At 43.4% G+C, this 14,472-nt stretch overlaps 1 protein-coding gene across 2 annotated transcripts in view; it reads right to left on the reverse strand.

Moving 5' to 3' along the window:
• The window catches only part of PREX2 (phosphatidylinositol-3,4,5-trisphosphate dependent Rac exchange factor 2), a 330,482-nt gene that overhangs the window by 121,100 nt on the left and 194,910 nt on the right, over positions 1-14,472 (reverse strand). For both annotated transcript variants that reach the window (XM_075583773.1, XM_075583771.1), the window contains exons 22-25: positions 13,693-13,877; positions 12,177-12,338; positions 9,246-9,468; positions 5,813-6,020 (exon numbers count right to left, since the gene is read on the reverse strand). In XM_075583773.1, coding sequence (XP_075439888.1) covers positions 5,813-6,020; positions 9,246-9,468; positions 12,177-12,338; positions 13,693-13,877 — 778 coding nt within the window. The remainder of the gene's footprint in view (positions 1-5,812; positions 6,021-9,245; positions 9,469-12,176; positions 12,339-13,692; positions 13,878-14,472) is intronic.

Genomic DNA, 14,472 nt, shown 5'->3' on the forward strand with positions numbered 1-14,472 from the left:
TCACCCACCCCCCCACTCAGTCAGTCACCCACCCCCCCACTCAGTCAGTCACCCCCCCACTCAGTCAGTCACTCCCCCACCCCCCCACTCAGTCAGTCACCCCCCCACCCAGTCACCCAGTAAGTCACCTCACCCCCCCCACCCAGTCAGTCACCCCACTCCCCCAGTAAGTCACCCAGTCAGTCAAAAGTCACCCTGTCAGTCATCCCACCCCCCCACCCAGTCACCAAGTCAGTCATCCCACCCCCCCCACCCAGTCACCAAGTCAGTCATCCCACCCCCCCCACCCAGTCACCAAGTCAGTCATCCCCCCCCCCACCCAGTCACCAAGTCAGTCATCCCACCCCCCCACCCAGTCACCAAGTCAGTCATCCCACCCCCCCACCCAGTCACCAAGTCAGTCATCCCACCCCCCCACCCAGTCACCAAGTCAGTCATCCCACTCCCCACCCAGTCAGTCATCCCACCCCCCCACCCAGTCACCAAGTCAGTCATCCCACCCCCCCACCCAGTCACCAAGTCAGTCATCCCACCCCCCCACCCAGTCACCAAGTCAGTCATCCCACCCCTCCACCCAGTCACCAAGTCAGTCATCCCACCCCCCCACCCAGTCACCAAGTCAGTCATCCCACCCCCCCACCCAGTCACCAAGTCAGTCATCCCACCCCCCACCCAGTCAGTCATCCCACCCCCCCACCCAGTCATCCCCCCCACCCAGTCAGTCTTCCCCCCCACCCAGTCAGTCATCCCCCCCACCCAGTCAGTCTTCCCCTCACCCAGTCAGTCTTCCCCCCCACCCAGTCAGTCCACCCCCCACCCAGTCAGTCACCCAGTCAGTCAAAGTCACCCAGTCAGTCATCCCACCCCCCCCACCCCGTCAGCCATACGGTCAGCCATCCCACCCCCCCACCCCGTCAGTCAACCCACCCCGTCAGTCATCCCACCCCCGTCAGTCAAAAGTCAGTCATCCCCCGCCCCCCCCCACCCAGTCAGTCATCCCACCCCTCCCACCCACCCAGTCAGTCAGTTACCCCCCCCAGTCAGTCAGTTGCCTCCCCCCGTCAGTCAGTTACCCCCGTCTCTCCCCCCTCTCTCTCTCTCCCCCCTGTCTCTCCCCCCTCTCTGTCTCTCTCCCCCCTCTGTCTCTCCACCCCCTCTCTGTCTCTCCACCCCCTCTCTGTCTCTCCCCTCTCTGTCTCTCTCTCTCCCCTCTCTGTCTCTCTCTCTCCCCCTCTGTCTCTCTCTCTCCCCTCTCTGTCTCTCTCTCTCCCCTCTCTGTCTCTCTCTCTCCCCTCTCTGTCTCTCTCTCTCCCCTCTCTGTCTCTCTCTCCCCTCTCTCTGTCTCTCTCTCCCCTCTCTCTGTCTCTCTCTCCCCTCTCTCTGTCTCTCTCCCCTCTCTGTCTCTCTCTCCCCCTCTCTGTCTCTCTCTCCCCCCTCTCTCTCTCCCCTCTCTGTCTCTCTCTCTCCCCCCTCTCTGTCTCTCTCTCTCCCCCCTCTCTGTCTCTCTCTCTCCCCCCTCTCTGTCTCTCTCTCTCCCCCTTCTCTGTCTTTCCCCTCTCTGTCTCTCCCCTCTCTGTCTCTCCCCTCTCTGTCTCTGTCCCCTCTCTGTCTCTGTCCCCTCTCTGTCTCTGTCCCCTCTCTGTCTCTGTCCCCTCTCTGTCTCTGTCCCCTCTCTGCCTCTGTCCCCTCTCTGCCTCTGTCCCCTCTCTGCCTCTGTCCCCTCTCTGCCTCTGTCCCCTCTCTGCCTCTGTCCCCTCTGTCCCCTCTCTGTCTCTCTCCCCTCTCTGTCTCTCTCCCCTCTCTGTCTCTCTCCCCTCTCTGTCTCTCTCCCCTCTCTGTCTCTCTCCCCTCTCTGTCTCTCTCCCCTCTCTGTCTCTCTGACGCTCTGCCTCACACTCTGGATCTGGATATCTTATTTACCCTGTGTATCTTAACTGCCCTAAACTACACCGAAATAACCTATATTCTGCTTTCTTCCAGATCTGACTCAAGCTTCACACGGGAGACATTGGAACCCCTCCTAACCCAGAAGACAGGTAGGAAACACATCCCCTCCAATGTAAAACATTGCGGGAATTAGGGTACCTGGACATTGAGGGACTGCGGATCAGGTAAGATCCCAGGCGGGATTGCTGCTTTAAATATTGTGAAGCGGGGGCATCCAGACACTGGTTAAGGGGTGCAGGAAACTAGTCATTCATTTCTGGCTTTTTTTTCTAGATCCGACATTTATACGCACATACACTCAATCTCACACACACATACACACACGTAACAAGGACTAATTGTAGTATAATGTAATACAATAAATAAACTTATGTCAAAAACGAATGTTCTTATTCGGGAATTTATTCAATTTATTTTATTTATGTATTTTTTTTTAAAGCGGGGGCGGGGTTGGGGGCGGGACTAGGGGCGGGACTAGGTGGCGAGTAGATTTTTTGGTTCGGCGAGTAGATTTTTGGGTGATTTGTCAAGCACTGTATATATATATATATATATATATATATATATATATATATATATATATATATATACACAGTGGTTGACAAATCACACAAAAAAATCTACTCGCCACCTAGTACCAAACGTGTGCTGCTTGGGCCAATATTTACTCGCCCAGGGGTTAAATCCACTCGCCCGGGGCGAGCAAATGTATAGGTTTGTCGAACACTGTATATGTGTATATATATATATATATATATATATATATATATATATATATATATATATATATATATATATATATATATATATATATATATATATATATAAAATAAAGAGAATGATGAAGCCACTCTACAAATGAATGGGTAAAGGGTGGCTTAACCCATTAATTACTTTAGCGCTTTTTTAGCGTTATTGTTATTAAGGGGTTAAGTAACACCACAACATATTTGCTATATGGTGTGGGTGGGTTATGTATAGTTTTTTAATAATTGTTATGCTTCTTGCGGGTGTGTGTATTGTTTTGAATGTGGGTATTGGGGGTAGGGGTATTGTCCACAAGGGACGGACGGTAGGCCTCCCGGTGTGTTGGGGTTAATGGTGGTTATGCCTCCCAGGGGTGGGTAGGAGGGTGGAGTGTATTTATGTTAAAGTATTTATGTGTCTTGTAATAATTTTTTTGGGCACAGACATTGATACTGCAGGCAACACCCGAGGGCCACCGCCAGCCTATAGTACCATTCCTGTGCATAAAAAAATTACTATGGGTTATGTATAAAAGGGGGGTTTAGGTGTTGTTGGGGGCACAGAGCCTGATTGTGTTGTGTATTGCAATGTTTATTGGGGGCCATTGTCCCCAATAAACATGCTACTGTGACTTAACCCCTTCATTGCCTTAACGGATAGCCGGTAAGGTAATGAAGCAGCATTACAGGCATACCCCGGTTTAAGTACACTCACTTTAAGTACACTCGCGAGTAAGTACATCTCCCTCAATAGGCAAACGGCAGCTCACGCATGCGCCAGTCAACAAGTCCTGAACAGCAATACCGGCTCCCTACCTGTACCGAAGGTGTGCGCAAGAGGGGAGACTATAGAGCCTGTTACACATGTGTTATTTCCATCAGTCATGCACGTATATGACGTTTGCAGTACAGTACATGAATCGATAAGTGGGAAAAAGGTAGTGCTTCACTTTAAGTACATTTTCGCTTTACATACATGCTCCGGTCCCATTGCGTACGTTAATGTGGGGTATGCCTGTACTGTATTTTTATTATTAGTGTACATGTGCAGAGGGTCTCTGGACATGAACCATGTTGGTTTTATGTCCGGGGACCCCCTGCTCCCCGAGATACAGTCACCTTTATGAGGTGCCAGTATCTCGTATGAATGGAAATGTCCCGCGTCACGTGATCGGGCTATCTCAATGCATATGAGATACCGGCACCTCATAACGGGGCCTGTATCTCGGGAAGCAGGGGGTCCCCGGACATAAAACCAACGCGGTTCATCTCTGGAGACCGCCTGCACATCTACAATAGCAATCCTATTGATATGTACACTTTTTTTTTTTTTGTCGCCGAGATTTGTGCAGAGAGAGGGGGATCTCGCTCTCTGCTGACAGATCTCGCCAGCGGAGCCCTTCTCGCCAGGGCTCGTCATCTCTCTGCCGGATTCCTCTCACAGATATGCGCACCTTCCTGCATACTGCGAGGGGAATCCGCCAAAAACATGGAGAGTTTTAAGTCTGGCGAATGGCCATTCTCGCAGTTCTCTGCATAGGCCCCTAAGTTTTCACAGGGGTAACGGAGTACCCTGCATACGGCAAACATAAACGGCAATAATGTGGCGACTTTATTGCCATTGCGGCTTTCATTAAAGTAGCTCTCTGCATAAGCCCCAATATGTGCTAAATCAACAGTTCACAACCTGACTGCTCTCGCGTCTATCATTTTCCTGTTTTTCATGTGTAGATTTTATAACTAGATCCTTTGGGACTTTAGTTTCCTTAAAACAATTTTCTCCAACACAATCGCTATACGTGTATAGCCTACAAGGCAGATTTTATGTTTATACATATACAGTATATATATATATATATATAAATATATATATATATATATATATTAAACAGGTATCGCTTTTAATCAAAAAGGTTTTCCAATAGTATAATTTATAAATATGTAACGACCGCAAAGACAAATTCCATTGAGCATTCACTGTTAATTAATTTTAAGTATAAGAGCATCAAACAAAATACAATATATGTTGCATGTGCTCAATACAAAATCTTATTTTTGCATTTATATTAATACTTTGATTGTAATTGCAAAGGCACAGAGAGCAGGCAATAACTTTAGCAATGAATAATGTTACGAGTCCACAATGAATGCTCAACATAGATCTGTTTAGAATGAAAAATCTGAGCAGGAAACCAACTCCAAGAGATAACACTGAACAGGCGATGCTCATTCATTAGAAACAACAAGCAGTGAAACGACTAATAATATAATGTATTTTCCTTCCAGAGTTTTGTCCATCAATCTGTAGCGATATAAATTCAGTGGTGACAATGGATCAGTAATTTCTGGTAGTGTGGGTGCAGGGTGAGAACAGCAAGAAATGTGACAGAAGTAACACAGCCCTTGTATTTAGAGAGCGGAGGTAGTAAGGCTAGGATAGGCTAGTAAGGATTAAATATTGAAGGTGGCAGAAAATGAGGGCATTCATTTGAGTCTTAGCTGTAGAGTGACAGGGTAAAAGGACAGATTCCAGCAACATCGCCGAGACAGAAAGGCAACATTTAGCATAAATGTAAAAGGAGAAGGAGGAAGGTGAATCAAGTTCAATGGATGGTAATGTTATTGAGAGTGAAAGAAAAAGGGGGTCATGCATTCAGTGGAAATATATGAATCTCTGCCTTGGACATATTAAGAGTAAAGTGATGAACAGCCTTCCAGGACAAGCCTGCTCAAAAAATATATTGATATTTGGGACTTGTCCACAGTGCTTACTCCTGGAAGGCACAGATATAACATCTACATCTAGGGGCAGAATTAGTCACCTCGGGGGCCCTACCTGTGGAGTGAGGCCTTATGTGGTGGCAACTTTCGTGCTAGGACCACCTGTGTGGGCTCCCTCCACCACCGCCACGGGTAAGGCTCTGCACTACAGGCAGAGTCTGGGGAAAGTGTGTGGAGAGAGGGGCCTTTAGAAATGCAGGGAACACTGCTAAAATAAGCATGAAGGATGGGCCCCTAAAAGTGGTTGGCCCTGGTGCAGCCGAAATGGCTGCACCTATGGTAGTTTTGACACTGTTTACAGCCACTTGATATACTGAGAAATAGCATTCCATACTTACTCATCAATCTGAGACACACAAGTTTCCACCTCCACCAGTGCAGACTGGAGTTTGCACAACAGTTTTTGGTATACATCTTGTGTTTCCAAATCTTCATGTTTAAGCAGATATCGCAGACCATGGCCATCCCGTTGACCCAGAGAATGTCCAGATGGTGCTGCCATGGTTGTTATTGTATGCTGTATATACACCATTGGATTGAGTTTACCTAAACAATGTCAGCAACAGTAAATAGTAAGACAGAAACCTTGTTGAACTTCTCTTAACAAAGTAATACTACAATAATAATGATTATAACACAGGTATATCAACACATGTAACACAATAAGTTGTGTTTTTATTGAGGAAACAAGAGTGGCTTCTGTGCAGTACAAATGTTTTCTATGAGCCACTGTATTGTGTGTTGTCTTGTAATCAGCAGTGTGTGCCATGGTACAGTTGTTCTTAATTAATACAAAAATGGCTGGGGGAAACTACATTATCAAACACTGTATGGTGATTACATGTGTGAACACCACCATCTGTTACTTACTGTATGACATATAAAGGTAAAAAACAGATGCCATTGCTGGGTACCCATTATTCCACTTAAAGACTTCAACACACCTAATAACAAATAATGATGCCTTTCTCTTATTCTGCATTTAATGACCATTGTGATTCTATGCAAGAGAGACATGCCCTGCCTCTTAAACATGTTATACTTTCTAGAACATATTTAAGGTCATATTTGCTAAGCAACACTATGCCATAAGACACTGTCTAAACCATTTATTTGCATAGCACCACTTAGTAAATATGGTATTTACAGTATTATATAATACATGCTACCAGCAAATTGAGGTATTTGGGCTTTTCCTTAACTTCGATCAGTGACAGTCTACACAAGGCTTTCAAATTCCCCCACAGACTTACCATTTGATGGATTCAAACTGAATTGTAAATACCATGTAAATTAATCTGATTGCAAATGATTATATAACTAAAAATAGTTGCATAAATGTAGTTGTATATGAAGTCTTAAAACCTTACAAGCCTCCATGTCAAGTGTACAATCATTTAATACAGGGATCTTCATGAATGATAACACCAATCATTCAGAACTAGCATTTTAAGAAACCTAAAACCATACACTTGATGCCTATGATTATATCTATATATATATATATCTATAGATATATATCTATATATCTATATCTATAGATATATATATATCTATATCTATATATATATATATATATATATATATATATATATATATATATATATATATATATATGTATATGTAGCCCCGGTAAGAAATAGTGGGCTACATATCTTTCTCCTACTGGAGTAAGTCCTGTTAAGGGCAGGCGCCAGTAGTAATCATGGGTTTTCCCCCCACCAAGCCCTGCCTTGAGTGATAGAGGTAGGCCCCTGACTCTGTGACAGGCCTGAGACAGAGGGGAGGTCCTGCTGACATCATAAGGGGCAGGGCTGTATCTATTTAGTGGGCTGCTCCTGTGTGTCTCTGAGAGTCTCTGTGAGTGTTCAGTCTGAGTCTGGAGGAGAGAGGAGTCTGTTGGAGTTGAGAGAAAGGAGAGTTCTGTCTGGGAGCTGGAGAGTGTGTGTGAGGAGTCCTGCTTTGGCAGTTGTGCAAGAGGTGAACCAAGAGAGTGGAGAGTGCTGGAGCAGAGAGAGCATGATCTGGAAGTGGCAAGGAGACAGGAGAGAAGACACTCAGCCAATCTGAGTAGAGCTGATAGCACTAAGTGCTGTGGACCAATGCCCCTCACCCTGCTGAGGGGGTGAGGGGGAGATCTACCCCCACCCAGAGAGTACATCCTGGAGGTGGGGGTTGGGGTATTGACACCCCAAACAGCCCATCATGCTAGGGTACAGGCTGGAGGAGAGGAGTGGAAGAATAGACCTGTTACATTTGGAAGCACTGCTGCATATGAACTGCTGCGGTGTATGAACTGTTGTGTGCTGCTGCTGTGTGCTGTATCACTGTTACAAGGACAATAAAGACATTGCTGCTTTTATATACAGACTGTGTGAGAGCTGGATCATTCGCCCTGGGACCAGGGTTTCTCTGTAAGGGTCCCACCCCATATCCCTGGGGCTTATAGAGATGGAGGCGCTGCACCACAAGGACTGCTAAGAAGATGGAGGCATATACCCCAGAAGCCTGGCCCTGTTATCCCCAACGCCAACGCGGGAGACTCAGGCCCTCCTGTTCCAAGCAGGTATGCACCACCATAGTACATGTAGCCAGCCCTCACTACACCCTAGAGGTCCAATCTGCGACCGGGGGGGGGGGGGGACATGGGCTACATATATATATATATATATATATATATATATACATATATATATATATATATATATATACATATATATACATATATATAAGGAGTATTAGTATGTGTGAGAGACAGCTGTGTGTGCATACATATAGCACAGTATGTACAGACATGGCCTTTAGCGCTCATGGGACGAAGCATTTCATTAGCCACAGAACGGTATCATCTATTTATTTTTTGATCATTGAAGCTCGGCTAACACGGTACTGATACCTCTACATGTATATATATATATATATATATATATATATATATATATATATATATATATATATATATACACACACATATATATAGATTTGTGTTCAACATTCTAAGTGGAAACACTGGCACACACTCTGCTAAACACAGTGCCCTACTGTATATGTAATCTTGTCTTTTAGGAATGTCTTTCTTTCATTATTATTTTTTTACAAAGGTGAACACAAATCCCCCAACATGTCTGACCTGCAACAGTGATAATGAAAGCTGAACAACAGGATGAATAATATTGTGATGCTAATATTAAGCAGTGCAGCGTAACATTGTGCATCCTTAGAACCATGTTAAGCAAAATCAAACATTCAATTGCAGAAAACAGTTTGGACTCGTAAAATCCAGTTGCAGTGCGTCCAGAAAGCTTCTCCGCATTTTAAATGGCCGCCCAAAACAGCTGCACACGCTATCAAATTGTATTTCAAGGTGTGTAGTGTGCATCAGACCTGTAGTACTGAATGACTTACATTATTGTTGAGTGAATCTAGGAAGCAGTCATGATCGCAAACAGCATGCATTGCCTGCCAGCCTTATCAGACTGATAATAAACGCTGGGAGCACTAGTTCAGGAGTAGCCAGCTCCAGTCCTCAAGAGCTTCCAACAGGTCAGGTTTTCAGGATAGCCCTGCTTCAGCGCAGGTGGCTCAATCACTGGCTCAGTCAAAGACTGAGGGCCTGTGTCAAAGACTGAGCCACTGATTGAGCCACCAGATATGAAGCAGGCTATCTTGAAAACCTGACCTGTTGGTAGCTCTCATGGAGTGGAGTTGGCTACCCTTCCTCTAGAACCTTAAATAACATGTACATTTAAAAAAAAGAAGAAGAAGCCTCACCTTGCTCCACGTTTTTATTTTCCTTGTCATGCGATGCATGCTTTCTGCTGTCCAGCTGAACCCCAAAAGCACTACCTACAGAAGTCAAAGTTTTGGGGTATGATACTTCCATCACATTGATGTGGCAGTTTGTGGGACAGAAGTCACTGCTATGCAGGGGTGATATCTTCGACTTTGCTTGTTTGAAGGTAGGCCACGCTCTATTTTTCAATACCCTTGAAAACTAATAGCAGAAGAAGGGAATAATAATACAGTTGCAATAAAAAAAAAAACCAATGTACATATTCAGATTAAGGGTGGAATTCATGAATACCTAATAGGATTTAAAACAGTAGAATAAGAACAATACAGTTTTACTACAGTATGAACTTAACTCTTTTACTAAATGATTAACCATTTTTAGTACATAATTACAGAAGCTAGTTTGCTCTATGGGGGGGGGTCAGTACATCACCAGACCGTCGCTTTAAAAAAAGTGCTGCCAAAGTTCCCATGTTTCCATACATTTTGCACGATTTGTGGTCGGAAATGGGCACATGGTACATAGCTTGCGTAGCCGCAAATGCTTATGGTGTACGGAGTTTATGTCACGTTACTGCTAAACTTGAGCTAGGTTGGGTCTAGGGTTAAGGTTTCACCATCACTGTAGTTTAGTGAAACTTTCATTCTAAGCTCAGCTGAAAGTCTTGATGGAGACTGGACTAAGCATCAAAGATACAATCCACTTCAATATGAAAAGTGAGTTGTGCTGAGAGAGGCATTTAACCTTGTTTCCAGACCATTACTACATGCAACAATAAGCCATCTCTGAAAGAACGAAGTAATAGTGCATTTGTAATTTATAAAAATGCAGCGCTCTTACGGATGGACTTACTATTCTCGTTGCCACGATTTGGAGTGGTAAAGGCGGCTGGAGCGCGGCTGCATTGCGGCCACATCATGGCTACAGCTCTTGTGGCCGGGAGGACAGCAAATTTCCCAGAAGTATTAACGCTGTGGGGGTCCCTGCTTCCCAATGTGACCCCCGCAATATTAATCCTACGCGGCCAGCAACCTGTCTGTAAAAGCTGTGCAGAGAGAAGCAGTCTCTCTCTGTGTCTCCCCGCGCAGCTCTTACAGCTGTTCTCACGCATTTTATTATTTTTTTTTGTACACAAATAATAATAAAAAGCGAGAGTGCGCGGCTCACCTGACAGGTGAACAGTGGTATTTCTCTCCCCAGCTCATGGCCCATCAAGCTAAGGATTCACGCTGCTGGCTTCCATTCAAAAACATGGACCCTTGCCACGGTATCCCTTCAGAACAGTAAACCTTACTGTCCTTGTGGCGCGGGGTGTCCCAAAATCGTGCCACATTCGGGCCGCGTTTGCCCGCATTTTTCTCTGCCACCATGGAGACATTAACTCTTACTACATGTCTAAGATGATTGTCTTCTCTGTAATTTCAACATGCTGTGACAGTACACTGGTGCCTTTCAGTTCCAATAGTCATACAGGGTGCGCGATCCAGTATATCATAGGACGTGACACGCAGGGCTGACACGCATGACGTCAGACCGGCGCGCAGCGGGTTTTGGCGCCATTTTTGGAACTTTTGATTGGTGATTCGCTAGTTACAGGGAATACAAAAAGTCCCCTAGTTCCCCTAGTCCCCCATACTCCTTGATAAAGGACCCCTACGGTCCGAAACGCGTAGGAGCTTTTGTCTCACCCTCTGGGGTTATGTTACTGAGTGTTGATGAATTTATTTTTTCCACCACCTGACTCCCTGGCAGTGCACTATTTTTGCTCTCTTCTTCTTCCAATAGCCATACAGTTGATGTAGAGACAAAGGCACACCTAGTTCATATTCTTTTGATATCCAGTTGTGCTTTTCTTATAACTTTTGCGCTCCAAGTGGAAACCATTTTTGGCATAAACAACGTCTTATGAGAGAAAATTGTGTTGAAGCAATAATAAATGGCTGTATTAAAGAAAAATGTATGCCTCTGTAATGAAGATTTGTTCTCTTTTATGGCCATAAAAAAGCAATTTTACAGAGGAAAGGAAACATTTGTTGGCTGATCAGTTCAAATGAACTTGTGTTCTTTAATATTTGAGATAAGATGTCATCTATCTGAGGGGGAAAAAAATACATATTTTTCTAAAACTTTGGAATGTGCAATGTATTAAGAAAAGCTGTAAGGACATTGACTGAAATGACTTCTCCCACCAGCCCAATCTTGTTATTTATATCTCCCACGCATTCAACTCCAGTGGGAGACCAAATTCCAGATACTCATTTAATCAGGTCGCACATTGGAACACAGGGGTTTTCAATCAGTCTGCAAACATCTGGGACTTCTCAGAGACACCCAACATCTATGTAGAACGCAATGTACTTATACGGTGTACTACAGATGACCGCTGACCTATTTTTAGAAAGTACCTTTCTCGTACGTACTAACAGCAAGGCTGAGGCATTCAATGCAATTTTGGTTGCTATGGTTACACTTTACCTCACAAGAGAAACGGCATTTGTGCATTCTCCTAGACCTAAAACGCACTCAGATTTGTAGATTGCAGGCATGCCTGATCATATGATGTCTATTTCAATGACAACGAACAAAAATACTTTCAAACATCTGCTTTATAGTCTAATAAAATCCCGGAAGCGATCTCAAGAAAGAAATATTGACGGACCTGAAGAAGAAAATGGTTTCCTATAGTTAAGCTTAAAAGTAAAATTTACTACAGAAAGGGAGTTATCATTGTTGCGATCCTGCTGAAGAAAACACTAGGACATTTAAGGCAGGGGGAAGTGTAGAAAGAATGTCATCTAATGTTACTAAAATCTTGTACACTTGTTCAAAATGTCAATTTACCTGCACTGTACACTGTATATATGATACGCACAGAGAAACAAAATACACCGTGTAAATGAATCTCATACCTTCCGGTAGCTAGAGATCCGTCGGTAGATGTGCTCAATTTTCTCCCGGCAAATGACACCAAATCTACTTTGGAGGTCACTTGGAATGATTTCGTTTAAAGAATTCAGGCTGTTGCAGTTTTGCACAAAGTGTTCATCACTTTTAGCTAGGGCCTCTAAAATCTGCAACAACAAACAGAAAAGCAAGGGATCTTAACACACATATCCTTTTTTGAACTGAACTGTACAGGCATACCCTGCATTAACGTACGCAATGGGACCGGAGCATGTATGTAAAGCGAAAATGTAAAGTGAAGCACTACCTTTTTTCCACTTATTGATGCATGTACTGTACTGCAATCGCCATATATGTGCATAACTGATGTAAATTACGCATTTGTAACAGGCTCTATAGTCTCCCCGCTTGCGCACAGCTTCGGTACAGGTAGGGAACCGGTATTGCTGTTCAGGACGTGCTGATAGGCGCATGCGCGAGCTGCCATTTGCCTATTGGGCAATATGTCCTTACTCGCGAGTGTACTTAAAGTGAGTGTCCTTAAACCGGGGTATGCCTGTACAGTACTAAAATGATCTAGGTGGTATTTATGAATTTTCAGAAGTTTTCTCATTTTCAAATAAAATATGTTGGCGAAAATTTCTTAACAGTCGGTAAGTTTCTTGTGAACTAACTAAACTTAAACACATCAGAATACAATGGCCAGCAGTCATCATAGCATGAAACGCGCTTTTGCTGTTGATTCAGCGATATCTGCCATTGACTTTAATGGCAGATATTGCTGATTCCGCCGCAATAGCGAGGATTTCACTTTGATGACTCCCAGCCAATGGCTTTGCTGTTTTGCACAAGTATTTGGCTATTTTTGCAGTGAGAAGGTTTTGGTAAATTGCCCACTAAATTTGTGGTTATTGCAAACATTAAAAACTAGATCTACTAAACTGTCTATACTTTCAGTGAATGAGCTTAAGGATGTAGTAAGGCTCTGGGTCTATGCTGAGAATAGATGCCGAAGACATCATTGATATTGTAAGATCTTTATAATGCAGTGCTATTGGAATATCATTATATTGCAGTATTTCTGTAAGGGAGGTAGAATAACTCAAACATATTCTATACTGTATCATCACTCTTAACAGTGTCAGCAGAATCCACTCATCCATTTGCACCTGCCAGGAATAATGTGGTCACCATTGCTTCCCTATGCAGCTTCTTGGACTATAAGAGGTGGGGAGGAAGTCACAGAATGTCCATTGCTGCCTACATTATTCAGCCCACTGCCCTGTTTCCTCTTGCAAACAAAAAAAAAGGTATAGCATGATGGTACACAGGGGAAGTAACAGGGGCATAGAGGCTGCTGGTAGAGTAAGGAGGAGCTGGATAAGGGTAGGAATGGGGGGTATTTATTGGGTGTGGGAAATGAGCAGAGATTTTGTGGAATAAGATGACAGTTGCTTTAAAAGAAAACAAAACTGGTTGATTATAATATATTCCTTTTATTGTCCACTATTCATGTCCTACCTTGGCAGTCAAGCTAAAGAAGCCCTTTGGTTCAACCATTTTTTCCACTACATGGCACTTGATTCCTGCAGTGCTGTCATATTCATAAATAACTCCATATTCCAGATGAACGTTATCAACCGTAAGACTCACGTGATCCTTCTTCCCATCAATTATTGCCATGGTATTGAACTTATCAATCACCTCTTGAATAAAGAAAATACATTGTAATAAACAATTGTCCCTAAGTGAAATCAGGAGAAAAATAATAATAATAATAATAAAATATAAATATTTTTTTTTTTTAGAAAGTATTTGTGTTATTTGCTTCAGAAATATAATATGGCATTAGTAACCATTGCCAAATAATACTTTAATTCCACTGATTATTGGGTACGCAGGATTCCAATGTACAAGGAAGGTAGAATGACACAAATGACACAAAGTCATGCAAATATTTTCACCTCACAGCTCCAGAAAAATTTACCTGTAGACCATACTGTATATATATATATTGTAAGCTCTTTGTGGCCAATAATCCCTTCACTCATGTTTACTTTCATGTCCAATACTTCATTTATTTTATTTGCAGTGCTTTACAGTTGACATGTTTGTATACTCCTACTGTAATAAGCTGCAAATGTGGTTGCTGCAATCTAAATATTAACAATTACCAATAGTTTGCTTATGTATTAAAGACTGTTCCATTCTGTCCATGAAAAAAAGCCATATACAGGAAAATGAGGAGGATATGTATTATAATGGTGTGTAGAAGAAAACACAATATAATCAAGTAAATTT

This window comes from Ascaphus truei, chromosome 2, assembly GCF_040206685.1.
Source record: "Ascaphus truei isolate aAscTru1 chromosome 2, aAscTru1.hap1, whole genome shotgun sequence".
NCBI lineage: Eukaryota > Metazoa > Chordata > Amphibia > Anura > Ascaphidae > Ascaphus > Ascaphus truei.